Source organism: Orycteropus afer, unplaced genomic scaffold (genome assembly GCF_000298275.1).
Source record: "Orycteropus afer afer isolate SDZICR_OR568_19922 unplaced genomic scaffold, OryAfe1.0 scaffold00103, whole genome shotgun sequence".
In the NCBI taxonomy this organism is placed as follows: Eukaryota; Metazoa; Chordata; class Mammalia; order Tubulidentata; family Orycteropodidae; genus Orycteropus; species Orycteropus afer.
In genome coordinates, this window is record NW_006921690.1 from 988,907 (window position 1) to 1,012,497 (window position 23,591).

A 23,591-nucleotide genomic window follows, 5' to 3' on the forward strand; every position below is an offset into this window, starting at 1 on the left:
AGTTCTGCTCCCAGATCTCTAATCAAATCCCTGTCCTCCTCTTCCATCCATGCTGCTTTGATCCCGGCTCTTATGTCTCACACAAACTATCCCAGCAGCTTCCAAAGATGTCATCTTGCTTTAGCCTTACCTCTATTCATTTTACCTTCTGCACTCTCACTAACTAATTTTCTGAAATATATTTCTAATCTTACTTATCTGGTTAAAAACCTTAAATAGGTTGACCAGAGAATGGAGTCTATTTCACACAAGGCCTGCAGAACCTGGCCCCAACCTACAATTCCAATTTCCTCTCCTACAGCCACCCCATGTAACCTGTACACTAGCCACAGAAATTAAGTTTTTTCTTCAAACAAGCCACAGTTTGTCACATACCTTTGTGCCTTTCTCCATGCTATTCCCTCCAACTGGACTGTCCTTCCCAGTTCTCAGCCTTAAGAACGCCTGATTCTTCATGACCCAACACAAATGTCACCTCCTCTGTGAAGATCCTCTAGCTCTCCAAAGCATAATTCAATTAACCCCAACTTGTTTTGCCTCAGTAGCCTTGGTCCACACTCCTCTCACGACATGGATTATTGTCCACTGCTGTGTTGTCAAATTAAAATATGCAAGTCACATGTATAATCTTTAATTTTGTAGGACTCTCAATAAAAAGAAAAATTGGTAAATTTTAGTATTTTATTTAACCTGATATATCCAAAATATTCTCATTTCAACCTGTAATCAATATAAAAAAAAAAAAGATACTTTACATTTTTTCATATTAATTCTTTGAAGTCTAATGTGTACTTTACAATTACAGCACAGTTTAATTCAGACATCAAGTGCTCAAAAATAACTGATCGGGACTTAGATTTCATCAAATTCATAGTTATAATTCACATAGCCAAGTTGTTCCAGATGTAATTACAAGTTTTCCAATAACTGAATCAACATTCATTAAATTACAATGAATTAACATTTAGAAACCAGTTCCTGTCACATCAGCCACATTTCAAGTGCTCACCAGCTTCATGCAGCAAGTAGCTATTACACTGGACAGCGCAGCTCCAGTGTCCTCACCAATAAATAAGCTCATGTCTAATTTACTTGTAGCCTCCTCCATGAATTAGCATGAGCTTGGCACTTAAGTGGTATTTTATGAAAGTACGTTAAATGAGTAAAGAAAAACAGATGTAGAAATCACTTGATTCTACCTCAACACAAAAGCAAAGGCATTTTTTTGTACATAATATAAACGGCAATTTTTATGAATACATATACATAAGCACATACACACACAGGCACAGGTCTATACAAAAGTCAACTAATACTAAGAACGTCTGATTTGTTACTGACTCCTCCAGAAATAAAACCACTTCCTACCTGCTATTCCCCCCCTTGTCTGTACCTGTATTCCTCTTTTCTCCTTCTCTTAATGCATTCGTTGTTGCTCTACACAATTGGTACTTCCTAATATGCATTTGCATTCTGTAGTTATTTTTTCTATCTTGACTTCTCAAATTGTATTTGAAGCTTCTGGGGAGAGAGACCATTCCCTATGCTTTGTAGCTATCATCACATCTGGCTTAATGGTAATAAAAAAGTGTAAGAATTTAATAAATGATATATAATCAGTTGTCAGATGGCTTCTTTTTAGTGACACCTTGCCCCATCAATCCCAGAAGCCCAATCTCTCAGCATTCAATTCACAGGCCCCACTGCCTCTGGACAGGTGCAGCCAGTGGCCTCCCCATGGAAGTGCTTCCTCTCTATGCGCTACAGTGTGACTTACATATGCAATTGTTCTTCACCCTCAAGAAGGTGGGATCGTGTCTCTAACCTCTGTTGTAATACTCACAGCACCTAAAGCAGTGCTCTCATCAAACCAGACCCTTCAGTAGACGATGCTTCCTGTCCACTGCCCGCCTCCATCATTCCCAACCAGCCATGGGACACAGCAACACGTGGCACAGGAGATGGCTGTGAAAGCTGAGACCTGGTCAGTCCTACCAGTCATTCTATGTCCTTAACAACAAATCACTCTGATCAATGGATGTACACAAACGAAATGACACAAAGGAGATTAGAGGTTCATTTTTTATTCTGATTCTGCTTGAATAAGAACCACATAAAAATAAATAAAGGATGCCTTAGTGAATCAGTCAGAGGGTTCCTCTTAGTCTGTGATAGGATTCTCTTTCTTTTGCTTGGATAGCTGTTTGATGTTGTCCAGTTCTGCAGAAGTGAACTTGGGTGTTAACATCACACTGTCATAATCAAATTCTTCATCAAGTGAGAAGGGCTGAACCTCATCTCCGAGTAGCTGTAAGAGGTAAGAAAGGAAGAAAACACACATGCAATCATTTCAGTGAAGACAAAGTTGAAAACATTACCTCCCGGTTAATAATTAATTAAGCTTTTTTTTAGACTTTAGCACTCTCAGCTGATTAATCTGTTTTTAAGTAAAAGAATAAATTCAATTATTCAATTTGACCTAATTTAAGCCCCTTAATATGCCCCATTTGTACCCTGCTGCATCTGAATGAATATCATTAACTAATTTTGCCCAAGGCAGGAATCAGAAAGTCTCCCCTGCACACATTCATCACATTTTTACCACTTGTAGCATTAGGGCTGGAGGCCAATGGAAAAACTAGAGTTACAGCAAAACATAAGAAAATATACTTTGAGAATTTCATCAACTTTAAATATACTCTGACTATATATATACTTCTAAGAATGAAACATAATTTTCCAAGATAAAAATACTCTATACTTAATATACTTCTTCAGATAACACCTGTAAATCCTAGGCCATAAAAGTAAAAATTAAAACACATAGCATCACCTTAAATTAGAAAGCCCAGGATCTGTTCTTTATTTTCCTACCAAGAGTTAACTGTTACAGCATACCTACAAGTCAGAACAGCTGCAAAAGATGCAATACTGTTGTATTTATTTATTCATAAGTCATGATTTTTAAAGACTTCCTAAAAGAAGGCTGGCAAAAAGCACATTTTCTAACAAAAATTTAAAAATCTTAAATCTCATTGTATCACCCCCTACAAAGCCTCTCCAAAAGCAAATGCTATGTGATAGAATGAAATCATCCAGCCCCTGTGTGAGTCTCCAGAATATGTACGGTGCCATTGAAAACTATGGTTTATGCAAGAACGAAAAAAAATGCCCTGCAGCTATAATCAGCTTTAAATATTCTTGCATGGAAAATGATCTCATTGAGTGGCTTTTGCAAGGTTCATGTAAATGAAGCATATGGCTCAGAAATGATGTGCTAGTACTAAGGTGAAAAAGAAATCACAAAAAGTGGATTTCCCTATTGGTGATGGTTAATGTTATATGTCAACTTGGCTAGGCTATGAGTCTCAGTGGTTTGGCAGATATGGACTGGCTGTTCTTCCATAATAGAATATGATGTAATCACATTCCGTGATGCTATCAGATATGATTGGCCAGGAAGTTGAAAGGGGAGTTTCCTCGGGTGAGGTGGCCTATAAACGGATGTTCTGGCAAAGCTCAGTTTCTTGACCCGCACGCTCTTCTTGTTCCCTCACCTCTGGTTCCTGGGACGCCAGCCTGCAGAAGTCTGCAGTGAGCAGAGTTTAGACTCACCGGCTTCTGCAATCCTGTGACCCAGCAGAGGTCTCTGGCTTGTCACTCGACCTACAAATTGGGACTTGCTAGACCCACAACTGCGTGAGCTATTTCCTTGAAGTAAGTATCTTGATAGATAGATAGCTATCCATCTATCTATCTGTTTTACTCCTCTAAAGAACCCAGATTAATACACTAACTGTTCCTCAAGTTGTGTCTTGTAGTTAAGTAAGTGTGCAGTGCTTAACATCCAGCCATCTAGCATCCTCTCTTAGTGAAACCAGGCCAGACACAGGACTAGGAACCATGAGGGCATTAGCACTAATCTTCAAATAACCCAGCTTGCAGGCAGTGGGGTTTATAAAACCCTTTTATAAAGCTTTGAAAGGTTAAGTAGTTTGCCCATGGCTACAAAATCAGTCACAGAGAGAAGCAACATTGAATCCAGGGCAATCTGCTTCAGAAAAAGTTTCACTTTTTCAACAAAAACACCAGAAGAAATCAACTTTGAAATTTTCACTAAGCAAAGTCAAAGCTCTTTGGGGGAAAAAAAGACCTCTTTATGAATAAGCTGAGCAAGTCTCCCAGCCTACCATAAGACAGGTACTCAAGGCTACATGTAATACCATGCCTATTTTGAAAAGAGCATCTGTACATGGGAAGCAAATCATTTTGGTCACTTTGTGAAATGACATTCTTCATCATCATAACCAAAGTGACAGCAGTATTATTAAGATGGGAATAAAGGGGGAAAAAAATCATGATACAACATGTTCATCTCTTGAATATAAGCATCCCTGACATCTCCAACTCTACCCAGCACCTCCAGCCCTGCTCAGCAGTAAGTGCTCAGGCCAGCAGACTTGGCCACAACCAAGCCTGAGCCAATTCTAGCTGATGTTGGCAGGGTATGAGAAGGAGCCCACTGCTTTCGGACTGAAGAGACTCTTGCTGCCCTTTTATGCCTGCGTAACAAAAAAGATTTCAGGAAGTAGCATATTATCAAGAATCAATGGTATTGAAGGAAGAAGTCCAAGCTACACTAAAGGAATTGGTATAAAACAAGGCTCTCAGAACTAATGGAATACTCACTGAGATTTTTCAACAAACGGATATAGCTCTGGAGGCACTTACTCATTCATGCCAAGGCAGTTACTTGGCCAATCGACTGGATAAGTATTCGTGCCCATTCCAAAGAAAGGTGATCCAATAGAATGTGGAAATTATTGAACAATATTATTAATATCACACATAAGTAAAATTTTGCTGAAGATAATTCAAAAATGGTTGCAGCAGTATACTAGCAGAGAACTTCCAGGAATGCAACCTGGATTCAGAAAAGGATGTGGTATGATGGATATCATTGTAGGTGTCAGATAGATCTTAGCTAAAAATGAAAAATATCCGAAAAATGTTTACTTGTGTTATCGACTACGCAAAGGCATTCTACTGTGTGGATCATAACAAATTATGGATCACATTGCAAAGAATGGGAATTCCAGAGCACTTAATTATGCTCATAAGGAACGTGTACATAGACCAAGAGGCTGTTGTTCAAACAGAACAAGGGAATACTGACCACATGGTTTGAAATCAGGAAGGGTTGTGTACTTTCACCATACTTAGTCAATACGTATGCTGAGCCAATAATCCAAGAAGCTGGACTATATGAAGAAGAACGCGGCATGAGGATTCCAGGAAGACGCATTAACAACCTGTAATATGCAGATACACAACCTTGCTTGCTGAAAGTGAAGATGACTTGAAGCACTTAACTGATGAAAATCAAAGACTACAGTCTTCAGTATGAATTACACCTCAATATAAAGAAAACAAAAATCTTCACAGCTGGACCAATAAGCAACATCACAGTAAATGGAAAAAAAAGTAAAGTCAGGGATTTCATTTTACTTGGATCCACAATCAACACCAATGGAAGAAGAAGTCAAGGAATCAGACACTGTATTTCACTGGGCAAATCTACTGCAAAATATCTCTTTAAAGTGTTGAAGAGCAAGAGTGTCACTTTGAAGACTAAGGTACACCTAACCCAAGCCATGGTAGTGTCAATCACCTCATATGCATATGAAAGTCAGACAATGAATAAGGAAGACCAAAGAAGAGTTGATGGCTTTTAATTGTGGTGTTGGTGAAGAATACTAAGGATACCATGGACTGCCAGAAGAACAAACAAATCTGTCCTGGAAGAAGTGTAACTGGAATGCTCCTTGGAAGCAATAATGGCCAGACTTTGTCTCACCTACTTTGGTCATGTTGTCAGAAGGGACCAGTCCCTGGAGAAGAACATGATGTTTGGTAAGGTGGAGGGTCAGAAATAAAGGAGAAGACTCTCAATGAGATAGACTGATGCAATGGCAACACCAATGGGCTCAAGCATCGGAAGAATTGTGGTAACAGCACAGGACAGGGCAATGTGTCATTCTATTGTACACAGGGTCACTCTGAGTTGGAATCATGTCAACAGCACCTAACAATAACAACCAAAAAGGCTGGAGGTTCAAGACCACCTGGGTCACCTTGCAAGAAAGGTCAATCTACTTCTAAAAAATCAGCTGTTGAAACCCTATGGAGAGCAATTGTACTCTGACAATCATGGGGTTGTAACTGGTTTGGAACCCACATGCCTACCAAGCTTCATGTGTGCCCACTGTGGAAGGACTTTGAACCCCATCCTGTTGTCTCTGAAACCTGTCTAAACTTTACTAGCCTAACTCACTGAATGTAGTAACTTTTGCTTTACCCACCTCCCAATGAGGTTACAATACAGTTTCAAACTAGACAAATTCCAACAATAGCATACCATGCCTCCACACTCCCTCCATACAACACAAATAACCCATATTCCCACCTCCCTCCCCTTAATTTATCCAGTCAACAAACATTATTGTTTATTATGTATTAGATACTAGATACTTGCTTTTCAGACAGGGGCAGTTTATATGAGCAGGCCAAAGAAATAAGACACAGAATTTCACATGTACCTTAGGGCTGACAGACCATAAAGTGTAATAAGGTGGAGAGTGGCAAAAGATAAAGATGGTACCAGATCAAGATGGGCCTTGTATGCCATTTATCCTGGAAATGAGGAAAGGCCACTGAAGGATTTTTTGAAAGCAACATAGAGATTTGGTCATCCATGCATTTTATATCAATTGCTTCATTCATTCAAATCTTTACTGAGTACCTACAGGTACCTTCCTAGGTGACGGAGACATTACCAGTTGCTGAGTCAATTCCAACTCATAGTGACCCTATGGGCATCACGTTAGAACTGTATCTCATGAGGTCTTCAACAGCTGATTTCACAGATGTTCTTTACCAGGCCTTTCTTCTGAGGTGCCTCTGGGTGGACAGGAGCCTCCAACCTTTCGGTCAGCAGCCAAGCCTTGCCCTCTTGGAGATTACATCTGGATAGGTCACCTGGGTGATTAACGAGAAAGGAGACTTGAAGGGGATGAGACTGGAGTTAGGAGAACAAGTAGGAGCCTCCTGAAGCCTTCCAGATAAGAAATGATGAGACCAGATCAGAAATTTGAAAAATATTTAGAGGGTAAAGTTGGCAGCCTCCACGACTGATTAGAAATGGAAAGGGAAGAAAAGAGATGATTCAGGAACAGAAACAGGGAAAGACAAGCTCAAGTTTAACATGCTCAGTTTAAGGCACCTGAAGGACTGCAGGTGGAGATCTCCAACAGGCAAATGAATACACAAATCTGAGGCTCAAAAAGGATCTGAAGCTGGAGATACAGATTTGGTGGCATAAGTGTAAAAGGTGATAATTTAAAGGTGACAAAGGAGTCAAGTGTGTAGGGTGGGAAGAACCATGGGCTAAGCATGGAACCCCGAGAAACACCAATAAGGTGGACGGAGGAAAAAACCCAAAGGAAGCAGGGAAAGAGCAATGAGAGAAGCACATAAAGAGCTAGAGGAAAAGAGTGAAACGAAAGCTGCTGTCAGGGACGAAGCAGTGATCAGTGGCATCAAACACAGCCAAGAGAGCCACCGAATAAAGACTGGAAAGTGTCCACTGGAGTTAGCAAGCACAAAGTCACTGGTACCCTTATTTGAAATACAATAGTCAGGTGATGGGAGCCAAGGACATTTTCTGTCTACTGAATGCGGCGTGAGGGGGAAGGAAGCAGAGTCAACCAGTAGAACAGAGCCTTGGGCTTTATAAAGTCTGGATGAAAAGAGAGGAGAAAATAGATAGTAGCCAAAGAGGGGTCCAAGGTGAAGTGAAGGTGGGCTTTTCTTCTGTTTAATTTTTTCTTTTTATTACAGATGGGAGAGACTTGAACATGTTTACAAGTTGAGAGGGATGAACCAGAAGAGAGGAAGAGAGAAAATGACCTCTTAACAAAATTAGTTTATTAGAAACTCATTCTCAGTAAGTGGTTGTTGTTGTCAAGTGCCGTCGAGTCGTTTCCGACTCATAGCAACCCCATGCACAGCAGAACGAAACACTACCCGATCCCGCGCCAGCCCCACAATCCCTGCTATACTCGAGCCCATCATCGCAGCCACCATGTCAATCCATCTCGTTGAAGGCCTCCCCCTCTTTCGTCGACCCTCCACCCTACCAAGCATGACATCCTTCTCCAGGGAATGGTCCCTTCTTACAACATGACCAAAATAGGTGAGACAAAGTCTGGCCATTCTTGCTTCCAAGGAGCATTCTGGCTGCACTTCCTCCAGGACAGATCTGTTAGTTCTTTTAGCAGTCCACAGTACTTTCAGCATTCTTTGCCAGCACCACAACTCAAAAGCATCAACTCTTCTTCGGTCTTCCTTATTCATTGTCCAGCTCTCACATGCATACGAGGCGATTGGAAATATCATGGCTTGCATCAGGCGCACCTTAGTCCTCAAGGAGATATCCTTGCTCCTCAGCACTTGATACAATTCCTTCGCAGTTGACTTTCCCAATGCTACACATCATCTAAGTAGTGGTAGGTTTAATTTATTTGTCCATTCAATAAATATTTATTGCACATCTACTATATGCCTAGTACTGTACTTGGCATTAATTCTGACAGTTTTACATTTTAATAAATAAAAGCTCATGAAGACACACATGAATGAATTTAAAGTCTTCCAAGGCAAGGGGCACAGAGGTCACTCAAAGTGAAACAACAGGTAAAGTGGAACTCAGGACACAGCACGGGATCTTCCCTAAGATAGGAGAAGAGAAAGTGAAACTGCTTATGTCCTCAAATAGGAAGTGATTAAGACAAAATATTTTCATCCTGTCCAACTGGAAAAGAGAAGTATAATAAATAAAATGAGATTGAAAACTGAGTAAGGCTTTTTCTCCATAAAAGAATATACTGATGTTATACAACCTTTTGTTATAGAAAAATACAGTCAGGTTGCACCTCTCTGTCAGTACTTCCACCACTGACTTTCATGGCATGTGTTAGGAATTCTCTTCTTTCAAGTCAGGTTCATCTTAGGGTTGGTGCTAAGACTCACGACTGTGAGATTTTTAGATTACAAACTAAAATTCTGATTTTTCTCAAAAAGAAGAATTTGTTCAATGGAACACCAAATTCCCTGCCACAAAACAAAAAGCAACTGTGAATTAAGTTATTAACTTGTTCTTTTGCCTAAGGAGCTGAGAGAAATATGTGGATTTCAGGTGTCTAATTTCAAATCTAACGAAATCTTTTTGTAGCCTCTCAGGGAATAGAATTTGTATGCTATTAGAAAACTTCTGGTTTCCTTAAAATTGCTCAGGTGACTTATTCCAGTAAAGACACTGTTAGATGAGGACTCATTTTTGTTCACAGTGCCATGCTGGCAAATTAAAGAAAACAGCGCTTAACTCTCAAATCAATAACAGCAGCTTTTAGATGCAGACTATCTTACAAAGTGATGTAGTAAATACACACTGTCTTTATAGGGAAAATGTTTAGAGTCTGTTATGAATGGAATAGGAGATCTCCTATTAAAATGTTGTTGTTGTTACGTCAAGTCAGACCTGACTCATAGTGACCCCTCTTTGGGTTTCCGAGGCAGTATCACTACAGAAGTAGATTGCCCCATCTTCTTTCCAAGGAGTGGCTGGTGGATTTGAACCGCCAGCTTTCTGGTTAGCAGTCAAGTGCCTTAGGCACTATGCTACCAAAGCTCCTCCTACTAAAATACTCCAAAGGTTTCTTATATTTCCTCTTCTGTATGGTTTTGGAAAGAATAAAATGCAATTTTCTAATTTTCCTAATTGTGAACTTTTTGCTATGAACCTGTTAAAAATTTCCAAAAATTCACCAAAATAGAGTAACCATGGCAAGAAGTTATTCACAAAGAGAAAAGTGGAAAGTTCTTGAAAAATGTTTGACTCAAAAGGGAAAATGCACATATATAAGACCAATGATCAAATTAGAAAACAAGAATTAGATTGGTCCAGTTCCTATCAGAAGGCTGATGCATTCTCAATGGGCAATTAAGAGGAAGCCAGGACATCCAGGATACATTTTCATCTTCTGCGACTAAAGTCAAAAAGCAACTACCATCTCTAGCCCCAAAATAGCCTTTTGGTAGGCTCTTACAGGACACATTTGCTGGAAATGGATGATTATGTTCTTTTACTGGAATTGGGTGCTTTAAAATAAGATTAATGGTATTAAACCAAGGCAGAATTGGCACAACATTGTGATTCAAAACAGTTCTGAAAAGTTTCTCTAACAAACAGTGGTGGAAAATAAACACTCCCAACCATTTGTAAGGGATCTCAAAAACAGCAATATTTATTAATCTATGGCTCATGGATTTACCAACTCAAACATCTTTCATATCATTTTGATTTCAACATCAAAAAAATGTTTGCATTTTTTTAGTAAGGAATTTATATTCCTTTTAAAGATACAATCATACATACAAGGATTTAACTTGCATTTTCCTTCCTATTTGGAAGACTCTAGAAATCATTCAGCTTTTTTTAACCCATCAACTAAAACCATTTTATTATAACAATTTCTATTAATGGTCCTACTGGACCATTATATAGACAAACTGCATTGGGAAAATCTGCTTGCAAAAGACCTGTTTAAAATGTTAAAAAGCACAGATGTCACTTTGAGGACCTAAACCACAGTATTTTCAATCATTTCAAATGCATGTGAAAGATGGGCAGTGCATAAGGAAGACTGGAGAAGAATTGATGACTTTGAATTTGGTGTTGGTGAAGAATTTCGAATATACTACGGACTAGCAGAAGAACAAATCTGTCTTGGAAGAAGTACAGCCAGAATGCTTCTTACAAGTGAGGATCGTAAGACTTCCGCTCTCTCATACTTGGGACATGTTATCAGGCGGGACCAGTCCCTGAAGAAGGACATCATGCTCGGTAAAGTAGAGGGTCAGCACAAAATAGGCAGATCCTCAATGAGATGACACAGTGGCTACAACAGTGGACTCAAATACCACAACACTTGTGAGGATGGCGCAGGACCAGGCAGTGCTTCGTTCTCTTGTACAGAGTTGCTATGAGTCAGAGCTGACTCAACGGCACCTCACAGCAATGGTCCTAGGGGTCATGACCACTTATTGATCCAGTGACTTGTATAACCAAACCAAACCCATTGCCACTGAGTCTACTCTGACTCTTAGTGATCCCACAGAGCAAAGGAGAACTGCCATGTAGGGTTTCCAAGGCTGTAAGTCTTTATAGAAGCAGACTGCCTCATCTTTCTTGTGCAAAGCAGCTAGTGGATTTGAATCACCAGTTTTTTGGTTAGTCGCTGAATGCTTTAAACACTGTGCCACCACAGTTCCTGTAACTTGTATAATCGCAAATAAAAACAAGAAAAAGGCTTTAAAAGAAGCTGATTTCTGCAGAAATAACGCAATTTTAGCTTCTTACTCTTCAGAGAAATCAATTCGTAATCCAAAAAGCACAATAAAAAGTGGCTGTCCCTATCAGTTTACCTGGTAACCAATGTGGGGCTTTAATATAAGTCTGCAAGCATCCCAGATGTACCTTTGTGATGTCAGGGGACAAAAGTTCTATGAAAAAAGCGCAATTTAAAAGTCAAATGTGTGGATTATTTCTTATTGAATGATTGAGCCCATAACAGAATATCTTGAAGTGACAAGACAGCACCTGAGTGATTAAGTAACCAAGAAACACACTAGAGGTTTTATTAGGAAGCATAATAAACAGCCTTTAACAACTTCTTGTGCCTGATTTCTCTCTAAGTTAGAGTAAGACTTTTTTATTAGAAAGGTCCCTTTCTAACACCACCAGCAGCAGCTGCTGGTGCACACCTGGTCAGTACACATAGAAGAGCTGCAACATGATGGCAAAGATGATTTTCAAGTGGAGCATCTGAGAGAGTAAAGGTGGATTCCACCCTCCCCTGCTTCTGAATCACACAGCTGGATGACATACACCAGGCTCCCTTGGGGCTGGACATGAACACGGAACTAAGTGCTAAGTGGTTGCCAATGAAACATGAGCAGAAATGAAGGAGTCTGAGTCCTCAGTCTTGGGGGAGTATGTTGCCCCCATGCTCTCAACCCCCTTCCCCCCAAGTGTGGTAGTCGTCTAGCTTGGAACATCAGATAAGGACAATGCCCTAAGGAATAGTGGATGTCCAGGGAGAAGGAACTAAAGGCCCCAGTGACTCCAGAGAATGGAGCCACCTGCTTACTTCAGATGCTGTCCTCAGACTGTTACACAAGAGAAATAAACTTCTATCACCTTTCAGCCATTGAATTACTATTGGGATTCTCTGCTATAGACTTGCTTGGCCTTAACTAATACAGAAGGTTTATAGGGCCTTAGAAACAATAATACAAAGAAAAAGGGCCAGCTCAGACTAAAAGAGGTAAGAAAACTGTCTGTCCTTTCTATTGCTTTGTCCCCAAATAGCACTGCTATGCTGCATGACATACCTCATAAAACAAAAACAGTTTCCACATAAAAGCATAATTGCTCTGTGTCTAAAAAGAAATATATATGCTAGAGATGGATGGCAGTGAGAGGGACCAATTAAGTAACTTGAATTCTAACTTCTTCCAAATCTGAGACAAATACAAAAAACACATGGGCCTTATGTATGTCTAAATGGAGAGTGTATCCAAGATCATATACAGGGTTGGCAGACAATGGGCCTCTCAGGGTGCAGAAGAGTATGAAGGGATGGACACTGGGAGGAGGTAACTATGGGGAGGAAGTGGGAGGGGAGCTGCTGCATTGTAAATTTTGGTCAATGACATGAGACAAAGTATATGTGAACTGCTGTATGAAAAGTGAATTTACTCTGTAAATCTTCACCCAAATCCTAATTAAAAAAAAAAAAAAAAAAAAGCTTTACCAAATGAAAAAGATAGGAAGAAAATATAACTAAGCACATTATGGGAACAACAATGTATAATTTTACCTGCAACAAATGGTGTTTATAATTTTAAAAAGTTTAATCAGCCACAGTCACGAAAATGGGAAAGGACTTAAGAACAATTTCTGTTTACTTTTCTACATCTAGAAAAGAGAATGAATTTTCGTGTTTGAACACTGAATTCCTAACCACTACTCACGTGTTTGTTGCTTAAGAGTTAAAATTTCTTCCTCCATGGCTTTGTACTCACTGTAAATTTTAGCAGAATCATTTAAGTAAAGGAAAAGCAATGGAAAGTCTTAAAGCAACTGAAAATATTTCAGCTCTCTAAGCAGGAAGGAGCTACATTCTTCTAGTTGCTGTATTTGAAATATCCCTGAACATAGTGCTGACAACCTTGTAGGCTGAAATAAATCCTATATTGGAGAGAGAGGAAAAAAAAAAAAAAAAAAACATGGGCCTAGTAGCATGTCTCTGAAAAGACAAGTTACACATCCACACGATTTCAAGTCTAATTGAATCCCCTGTATAGTACCTCTTCTACTGGTTTGCCAGCTCCATTTGCAGTGGGCCTTGGATTTACTTCAGGGGTAAGAAGCTGGTCCACCGAAGGAATGTAAGAAGGAGTACTGGTGATGATGTCCTGTTCCACTTCTCCTGGAAGCAGCAGCAAATCTGTTGGATACAAAATATTTCACTTGATCCTTTCACCAAACTCACAATTTACTTAAATCATCTAAAAGAACTATAATAGTCAAAAGAAGGAAGTAAATATGCCTAGAAGAAGTACAGATCTATTTCATAGTGCTCGTCTGGGTGGAGCAAATAGTTAAAACACTCAGCTACTAACCAAAAAGTTGGTGGTTCAAAGCCAACCAGAGGTACCTTGGAAGAAGGGCCTTCACTATCTGCTTCCAAACGTCACAGCCATGAAAACTCTACGGAGCAGTTTTACTCCGACACACACAAGATGGCCATGAGTCAGGATCAACTAGGCAGCAACGGACTTGGGTTTTGGAGGGACTTTTGTCCTCACTTGAGAACTTGACTCAAGTAGTTCTCTTTTCTCTAAAATAGAAGACTTGGGTGTATATATTTTTAACTACCTATTGCAAAGTGGCATTCTAACCAAAAGGTCTGGCAGAAATATTGTTTTTGGAGTAAATTCATCATGCCTTTCACCCCCCAACCCAATTTCTACTTCTATAGGAAAATAAGGCAAGAAGATACTACTTTTGCTTCATTTTTCCATATTTTCCTGAGTGGTAAAGAGAAAGAAAATAGAGTACTGACTTCATCCTGTAACAATATGGCAATATTTCAAAAAATATATATTAAAAAACAATGATGCCAGAAGGAAAGTAACTTTCAACAGAGAAATAAAATCTGTCACGATCAGAATGCATGGTCTAATTGTCAACATTTGCAAACAACATGTCCCCAGCTTGTGGAGCACAATCACAAGAACTCAATAACCAAGCTCAATCTTCTGATCAATCCATTGTAAGTGAGTATGTTTCCTTCGTTTTGCATGTGTGATAGATAAAGATGCATCACAGACAACTGATGATCTTCCAGAACTTTCTTTAAGGAGGGCCAAATAAATAACAGTAATAGCTTTTCTACTTAGTCTAAGTTTTCACAGGACCAGCAGGGCTTGCCAGAGCTAGCCAATAACTTGCAGCTGGCTCAGGATACTGCTGCCTGCTACTCAATGATCACCCTAATTAAGCCACTAATTAAATTCTCAGTGGAAGTGATTAATTAGCAACAGGCATGCTTTGGCTGTTGCCAATAGCAGCAATATAACGAAGTAACCGATCAGGTATTGATATTCCAAGACTGAAATTTATTTGAAATGCATCTTTCTCAGCACTGCAGATACCACCTCCCCCAAAAAGAAAAGAAAGAAACAAAACCATAATCACAGAATTCTTAGACTCTAACAACAAAGAACATAGACAGCCTAGAAACCAAGAATCTAGATGGGTTTGATGGTGAAAAAGTTAGTTCTACCACTAATAGTTATTGACATCTTAGCATATAATCTAATCAATTAGCAGAAATAAAAATAATGATAGCAAGTACTTATATATCTGGCATTTCGTATGCATCAACTCAGCTAATCCTCCCAACAGCTTTATTATTCCCTTTTTTGCAGGTAATGAGCTCTAAGCACAAAGAACACCTTACTCAAGATCCCACAACTGGAAAGTGGCAGAGCCAAGCAGTGTGTCTGCAGAGCCCCATGCTCTTAGCCCACAATGTCACATTATGAATTTCTACTTTTAGATGAGCAGTTTCATCACATCTTTTATTTAAATCTATCAGATTATACATCCAAACTCAGGGCGAAGAAATGTCCTTTCTATACAGCACATTAGCAAGGTTTAGCATTCAGTGGCCTCGCCAACATTTTATACTCAGAGAAGTAATAATTTTTAATCCAATAGGCTGGTGGAAAGGCTGGCTGTCTAATATACCTATTTATGAGTTTAAGGTCAAACTCCCTTACTGAATTCCCAGTGTAACTGCCTAGGACTGGCCGAGGTTCAGGCCCCTCAAGGAAAGAACCAGTATTTACCAGACCCATTACCTCGGCTTAAGAAGACACAGGAAAGTATGATAATGAAATATGAAAAGGCCTGGAATTAGAAAAACAAAAGGGAGGAACATTCTCAGCATTTCTCAAGCTTAAAGAACTCAAGAAAAAATTCAAGCCTCAAGTTGCTATAGGAAAGGATTCTATGGGCAAAATATATAACAATGCAAGAAGCATCAGAAGAAGATGGAAGGAATACACAGAGTTACTATATCAGAAAGAACAGGCTGGCTACCCAGAGAGACCAAGTAGTTGAACCTGTGGGCTCGGGACCATAGTCACAGGGGACATCAAGCTCAGTTGGTGTAGCACACTGCACAAAACATTGTTCCACCTTCTACCTTGGTGAATAGCAACTGGGATCTTAAAAGCTTGCAAGCAGCCATCTAGATGCAACGATGGGTCTCTCCTCATCCAGAGCAAAGAAGAATGAAGAAAACCAAAGATTCATGGAAACAATTAGTACTAGCAACTGGTACACCATCCGATCTGCAGCCTAAACGACTGTGAGACCAGAAGAACTAGATGGTTGCCTGGCTACTATTGTCAACCACTTGGAGGGGGATCTATGTAGGAGATCCTGGATAGAGAGGAATAACAATGTGAAACAAACACTCAAAATCATTTGGGAAAAAAAGAGGGGGGGACCAGGTTTGCTGGTCCATTAGAGCCTGCTGGAACCACTGAGACTATGGCCCCTAGCTGCCCATCAGGTCTGGAATTGAACCCACCCCTGTGGCTTCCAGCCAAGCAAGAGACATGCATATGAGTTGAACATTTACCTGAGATAGATACACTCCTAGGAGAGAACAATCATGGGAGAAAGAAGGGCTGTTTATGATCTTCTTTTCTCTGATTGGAGGAGACAGCTCAGGGGGCAGGAGTGCATAGAGGGATGGACACAGGAAAGAGGTAACTATTGGGAGGAAGTGCATTGTGATAAATGTCATGAGACAAAGTGTATGTGAACTGCTGTACAGAAAGTGAATTTGCTCTGTAAATTTTCACCCAAATCACAATTTAAAAAAAGAAAGAAAGAAAGAACTGGCTGATGCTCAATCACTTCAGGAGGTAGCATATGATTAAGAATCTATAGTACTGAAGGAATAAGTCCAAGCTGCACTGAAGAAATTGGCAAAAAAAAAAAAGGCTCCAGGTACTGATGGAACATCCTTTGAGATGTTTCAACAAACAGATGCCAGTACTGGAGGTGCTTACTCACTTATGCTAACAAATTTGAAAGACAGCTACCTGGCGAACTGACTGAAGGAGAATCATATTTGTGACCATCCCAAAGAAAGGTGATCCAATAGAATGTAGAAATTATCGAACATTATCATTAATGTCACACGCAAGTAAAATTCTGCTGAAGATAATTTTAAAATGGTTGTAGCAGTACATCAGTAGGGAACTGTCAGAGATTTAAGGCAGATTCAGAAATGGATGTGGAATAAGGAATATCACTGCTGATGTCAGACGTCTCTTGGCTAAAAAGCAAAGAATACCAAAAAGATGTATAACTGTGTTTTATTGACTATGCAAAGCCATTTGACTGTGTGGATCATAACAAATTATGGATAACATTTCAAAGAAAAGGAATTCCAGAACACTCAACTGCCTTCATGGGCAACCTATATATAGAGTAAGAGGCAATTGTTTAAACAGAACAAGGGGATACTATAGGATTTAAAATCAGGAAAGGTGTGTGTCAGGATTGTATCTTTCACCATACTTATTCAATCTGTATGCTGAGCAAATAATCTGAGAAGCTAGAATATCTGAAGAAGAATACAGCATCAGGATTGGAGGAGGACTCATTAACAACCAGTGATGGTATGCAGATGATAAAACTTTGCTTGCTGAAATGAAGTGAAGAGGACTTGAAGCACTTACTGATGAAGATCAAAGCTTGAAGCTTTCGTAACAGATTACTCCTCAACATAAAGAAAACAAAATTCCTCACAGCTGGACTAATAAGCAACATCACAAAAAACTGACAAAAGATTGAAGTTGTCAGGGATCCTCAATCAATACTTGTGGATGCAGCAGTCAAGAAATCAGATGACAGACTGCACTGGGCAAATCTGCTGCAAAAGACCTCTTTAAGACAAGTATTTGTCTGGGTGAAGGGAAGGGCAATGTACCAAAAACGAGTGACTAACACAGTGGCACTGAGGAAAAGGAAGACACAGAGAGGAACACAAGAGGTACAGACAACAAAGATAAGCCCTTTTATATATACAATACTATGTTGTCGGTGATAGAAAACATTAATCTATGGGTAAATAGATGGGTAGACAGGCTAAATGGCCAGGTATGTCTAGGCAAAAGGGAATATACCCATGACCGTGTAAGGTTGGCAGATGGTATTTCTACATATGTATTTGTATGTGCTGTGAGAATGTCCAAATATATAATAGAGCTAACAAGAGGCAAAGTTATAACTTCTTGGCTACAGCCAACCAACCTAAGGGAGCAAATAGTTGAACCTGTGGGCTCAGGACCATGATTGCAAGGGACATCAAGCTCAATTGGCATAACATGTTGTTGTTGTTGTTATGTGCTGTCGAGTCAGCCCCGACGCATAGCAACCCCTCCTTGGGTTGTCGAGGCAGTATCACACGGAAGTAAATTGCCCAACCTTCTGAGGGCATAACACACTACACGAAAACACTGTACTACATCCTATATTGGTGAGTAGCGACAGGGGTCTTAAAAGCTTGCAAGTGCCATCTAGATGAAACAATGTGTCTCTTCTCATCTGAGCAAAAAAGAATGAAGAAAACCAAAGATGTGTGGAAACAATTAGTCCAAGGAACTAGTGGACCATGTGAACCTCAGCCTGTATGACATGTGTGGTGGTTAAAGTTGTGTGTCAACTTGGCTGGGCAGCTGGTGGTAGTTATTCCCCATGATGAGACTGGCAATCAGCTCCATGGTGGGATCTACCACAAGCAGCTGCATAGCTGCTTTAGGGATGTTGTCTGCTTCCCATATAAGTAGCAGCCTTGGGAATGGTCTCTAGCTTATGGCATGCTTGAACCCTGCATGTAGCCATGTTGTTGTTCAGCAACCTGCCACATTCTGCCACCCTTGGGACTTTCAATGGACTTGAATTAATGGCCTGTCATGTGGTTTGGTAACATCAGGACTGTGCCTTTTACCTTGTCAACCTTGGGCTTCTCAGCCTTAGCAGCTAGAAGCTGAGTGAAGAAAAGCCTCCAGTTCAGTGGGACTGAAGCAGGAGGCAGAGCTGAAGCCCAAGGTCGAGGGGCTTTCACACAGCCCCTAGAGCCTGGCACTTTGAACTTGGATTTAAAGCCTCCAAACTCTAAGAGAATAAACTCCTGTTTGTTCAAGCCATCCCATTTGTGGTATCTTCTGTTAGAGTAGCACTAGGTAACCAGAAAAACATGAGACCAGAAAAACTAGAAGGTGCCCAGCTACCACTGTCAACCACTCAGAAAGGGATCAATGCAAGAGATCATCGATAGAGTGGGAGAACAATGTGGAACAAAACTCAAAACCTTGCAATAACAACAACAAAAAAGACCAGGTTTACATGTCTGATAGAGACTATGGCCCCTAGTTTCCCAGGTATCCAACTGAACTCACTCCATGGCTTCCAGCCAAACAACAGAGGCATATAGGGTGAACATTTACATCAGGGAGATACACTCCTTAGAGTGACAATTGTGGGAGAACAGAAGGGCAGTGTTTGCACAGGGACACTGGTTGAGGGGCAGGAATCTACAGGAAGAAAGCACAGAGGGAAGAGGTAACCACAGGGAGGAAGTGGGAAGAGAGCTGTTACATTGTGGAGAACTGCAGTTACTGTCATGAAACACAATGTGTATGAACTGCTGTATGGAAAATTAATTTGCTCTGTAAACTTATTTTTTTAAAAAAGACATCGTTATCATGTTAAAAAGCAAAGATGTCACTTTGAAGACCAACGTGTGCCTGACTCAAGCCATAGTATTTTCAAAAGCCCCATGTGCATGTGAAAGCTGGACAGTGAATAAGGAAGACTGAAGAAGAATTGATGCATTTGATTGTGGTATTGATAAAGAATATTGAAAATATGATGGACTGCCAGAAGAACAAACAAAGCTGTCTTGGAAGAAGTATAGCCAAAATGATCCTTAAAAGCAAGAATGATCAGACTTTGTATCATGTATTTTGGTCATGCTATCAAAAGGAACCTGTCCCTGGAGAAGGATATCATGCTTGGTAAAGTCGAGGGTCAGCGAGAAAGGGGAAGACCTTCAACAAGACATGTTGACACAGTGGCTTCAACGATGGGCTCAAGCACAGCACCGACGGTGAGGACGGTGCAGGCCCAGCAGTGTTTCGTCCTGTTGTAGGATTGCTATGAGTCAGAGCCAACTCGACGGCACCTAACAACCAGACCCACTGGCTCCAGTGCAAACATCACTTCAAATGTGAAATCAAAACTGATTCTACTTTCAGGGTTATTTAATACCATCATTCTGACTGACGACATCAGGCAGCAAGAAGGACACCACTGCAATTCCTTCACTGAAGTGCTTCACCTCCCTAACCTATTTGCAAAAGAGGTAGGATTTTTAACAAAAATGGTTACTTTCATAAAAATTCTATTGCCATGGGAACAATTCTTCTAAGAGATAACACTTGATATCCTCCACATTTTAAATTCTTGTCATTAGTTTCTTCACGGTAAAAGCAAAATGCACAAACACCTATCTCTACTGGCACTCACTCAGCCCCTTATACATAGTAAATTCTCAACAAACACTTGCAGACAGGAAATTAATTTCCCACATCTCAACTTTTAAACTGAACAGCAAGTATCAAGAATCTACCTGACAATATGACATTGCGGATGATAAGTACTGTCTGTCCTTGCCCTGAAGAACTAAATGTTGTTACAGGGATAGGACTTTTGTACATAAATGAACCAGAGAAAAATCAAGAATAGAACTGTATGGCTTTAACTCTGAAGGTGTCAGAAATTTATTAAATATTGAAACTAATATGGATAAAAGCAGTCTGGTAAGCCATATGTTATGAAGAAAATTAAGTTATCTTTTAAGCATTTGATAATCATGGGTAGGTTACTGATAGATTCATGTTCTCCCAGGGGTGGAGGGGGATGATTGTATTCACTGGTGGTGGGAAACAGAATTTCCAAAGTTCTTTGTAAAGTGTTCTAAGACTGAACTACCTTCAGAAACTTAATCTGATCTTTATAATTGTTGTTTCTAAAACCACCAAAGCTTATTTTCATCTTAACTAAATATCACCATCTTGACTGATTACAATGACAAGTACAGTTTGATGCCACTACCTTGATTCATACTGAAGTGCCAGTATCTTTACACATAATTGTTTTTGCAACATCAGTGCAAATGCCAACACGGTGAAAAGGCAAATAATGACTTAGAGTTGCACTCAACTCAACGGCAATGGGTTTGGCTTTTCTTATTATAAAAATCTTTGATCTGCAGATCTCTGAAAGGATACCAAGGTGCCTGAGGGGTTGCCACACCGTAGCAGGGATTCCCCACTCTAACATAAGCCCGACCTTCCCACCAAGAACACCAAGAAAATCTGGACAGATTACAAAAACCAACTATTTGAGAATATTAGAGAGCTACCAAGGCAACCAAGGACTAGAGGGGTAAAGATACCAGGGAGAAGCGAAGCATTGAGAAATAAGCCTGAGTCTAAGCCGCTTTTCAACTCATGGCACCGACTGATTTACAAGAAGTGGCTGAGAAGCTATGATGAAAGAAGCTAGGGGCTGAGAAACTAAGCGGCTGAGAAACTAAGCAGAGCTACAAACAGACTCACAGTATTATAAAGGTAAAAATTAGAAATCAGGGCCTCCATGAAGGAAGGGCTATGGTTTACCTTAAAGGGCCACACTCTGGGAACAAGTAAGAAGTAGAACTAAAGCAACCCTCACAAAGCCAGAAACAGTCTTGAATCAGCTTAACCTCTGAATGGACTGAGGTGATCTATTCCTACTGAATACAATTGCCTGCAAAACATTAAAAAAAATCTTCTATGGAGGGAGATAATATCATCCAGAGCCTCTACGATTTTCAAACACAAGGTTCATCATTTGAACAAAAATTACCAGGCATATAATGAAACAGGACCAAAAGAAAAGATAATATAAATGGACAAACAGAAGATTTCAGGTGTTAATCTTACGAGACGAGAACTTTCAAATAATTAAACATTCAAAAGAAATAAATGACACAAACAGAATTTCAACAGAGAACTGAAATCTATTTTTAAAAAATCCAGAATATTTTGAAGACTACAATAACCAAAATAATAGATACATTTAACAGCAAATTAGGTAAAGATCAAAAAAGGATTATTAGTGAACTAAACTCTAAGTAGTAGAAAATATTCACACTGAAATAAAAAGAAAATAACAAAAGATGTGAAATACTGAAAAGAGCATGATGAAACATTGGTGAAAACGTTAGAGGTTAACAGCTGAGAATTCCCAACACTTATAATAATCTCTATGAAAACCCAAACCAAATAAATACTAAGAAAACAACACCCAGGTACTTCATACTATAATTACTAAAAACAAAGACAAAGAGAAAATCTTAAAAGCAACCAAATGAGAATGAAAGCATATTATCTTCAAAGGAACAACAATCAGATTGTGATCATATGGTTGTCTGATTCTTCTACTAAATTACGTGAGGACAGGGACCAGGTCTTCTTCACTCTTCATTATATTCTCGATGCCAGTCACAGTTGTTAAGTCTTTGTTGAATAGGAGCCCCTGGTCATTCATGTTGTGTTGTTAGATGCCACCAAGTAAAAAAAAATTGCCTGGTTCTGTGCTATCCTCACAGACTGAAATGTTTTAGTCCATTGTTACAGTTGCTATGTGAGACACAATGTGTCTCATTGAGGGTCTTCCTCTTTTTCAAGGACTTTCTACTTTACCAAGCATCATGTCCTTCTCCAGCAGCTGGTCCTTCTTGATAACATGTCCAAAGTACGAGAGATAAAATCTCATCATTCTTGCTGCTAAGGAGCATTCTGGCTGTCCTTCTTCCAGGACAGATTTGTTCATTCTTCTGGCAGTCCACGGTATATTCATTATTATTCATCAACACCATAATTCAAAGGATTCTTCTTTGGTCTTGCATAGTCATTGTTCATCTTTTACATGCATATGTTGTTGTTAGGTGCCATCGAGTCGTTTCCAACTCATAACGACCCATGTTTTTCTTCATGTAGTCCAGTTTTTAAGATTATGTGCTCAGAGTACAGATTGAATAAGTACAGTGAAAAGATACAACCCTGATGCATACCTTTCCTGCCTTTACCATGCAGTATCCCCTTGTTCTAGTCAAACAGCAGCCTCTTGGTCCACGTACAGGTTCTTCATGAGTACAATTAAGTGTTCTGGAATGCTAGTTCTTTGCAATGTTATCCATGATTTCTTATGTTCAACATAGTTTAATGCCTTCTCATAGTCAGAAAAACACAGGTAAACATCTTTCTGGTATTCTCTGCTTTTAGCCAAGATCCATTTGACATCAGCAATGATATCCCTCATTCCATATCCTCTACTGAATCCAGCTTGAATTTCTGGCAGTTCCCTGTCAATGTACTACTGTGACCATTTTTAAATTACCTTCAGTATAATTTTACTTGCATGTGGTATTAATGATCTTGTTTGATCATTTCTGCTTTCCTTTGATCACTTTGCTTTGGGATAGGCATAAATATGGATCTCTTCTGGTCAGTTGGCCAGCTAGCAGTCTTCCAGATTTCTTGGCATAGACAAGTGAGCACTTCCAGCACTGCATCCTTTTCTCAAGAAATCTCAATTCCTGAAGCATTGTCTTTCATCAATGTTCTGTGAAACTTGGACTTAACTCCTTCAGTACCATCGTTTCTTTTTTTTTTTTATTATTAGGATTTGGGTGAAGATTTACAGAGTAAATTCACTTTTCATACAGCAGTTCACATATACTTTGTCTCATGTCATTGACCAAAATTTA

General features: G+C 39.6%; 1 protein-coding gene across 1 annotated transcript in view; it reads right to left on the reverse strand.

Annotated features, from left to right (window-relative positions):
* Window positions 1-2,161: 2,161 nt before the first annotated feature.
* The window catches only part of IFTAP (intraflagellar transport associated protein), a 66,406-nt gene continuing 44,976 nt past the window's right edge, over window positions 2,162-23,591 (reverse strand). The window contains exons 5-6 of the mRNA XM_042781313.1: window positions 13,492-13,631; window positions 2,162-2,308 (exon numbers count right to left, since the gene is read on the reverse strand). Coding sequence (XP_042637247.1) covers window positions 2,162-2,308; window positions 13,492-13,631 — 287 coding nt within the window. The remainder of the gene's footprint in view (window positions 2,309-13,491; window positions 13,632-23,591) is intronic.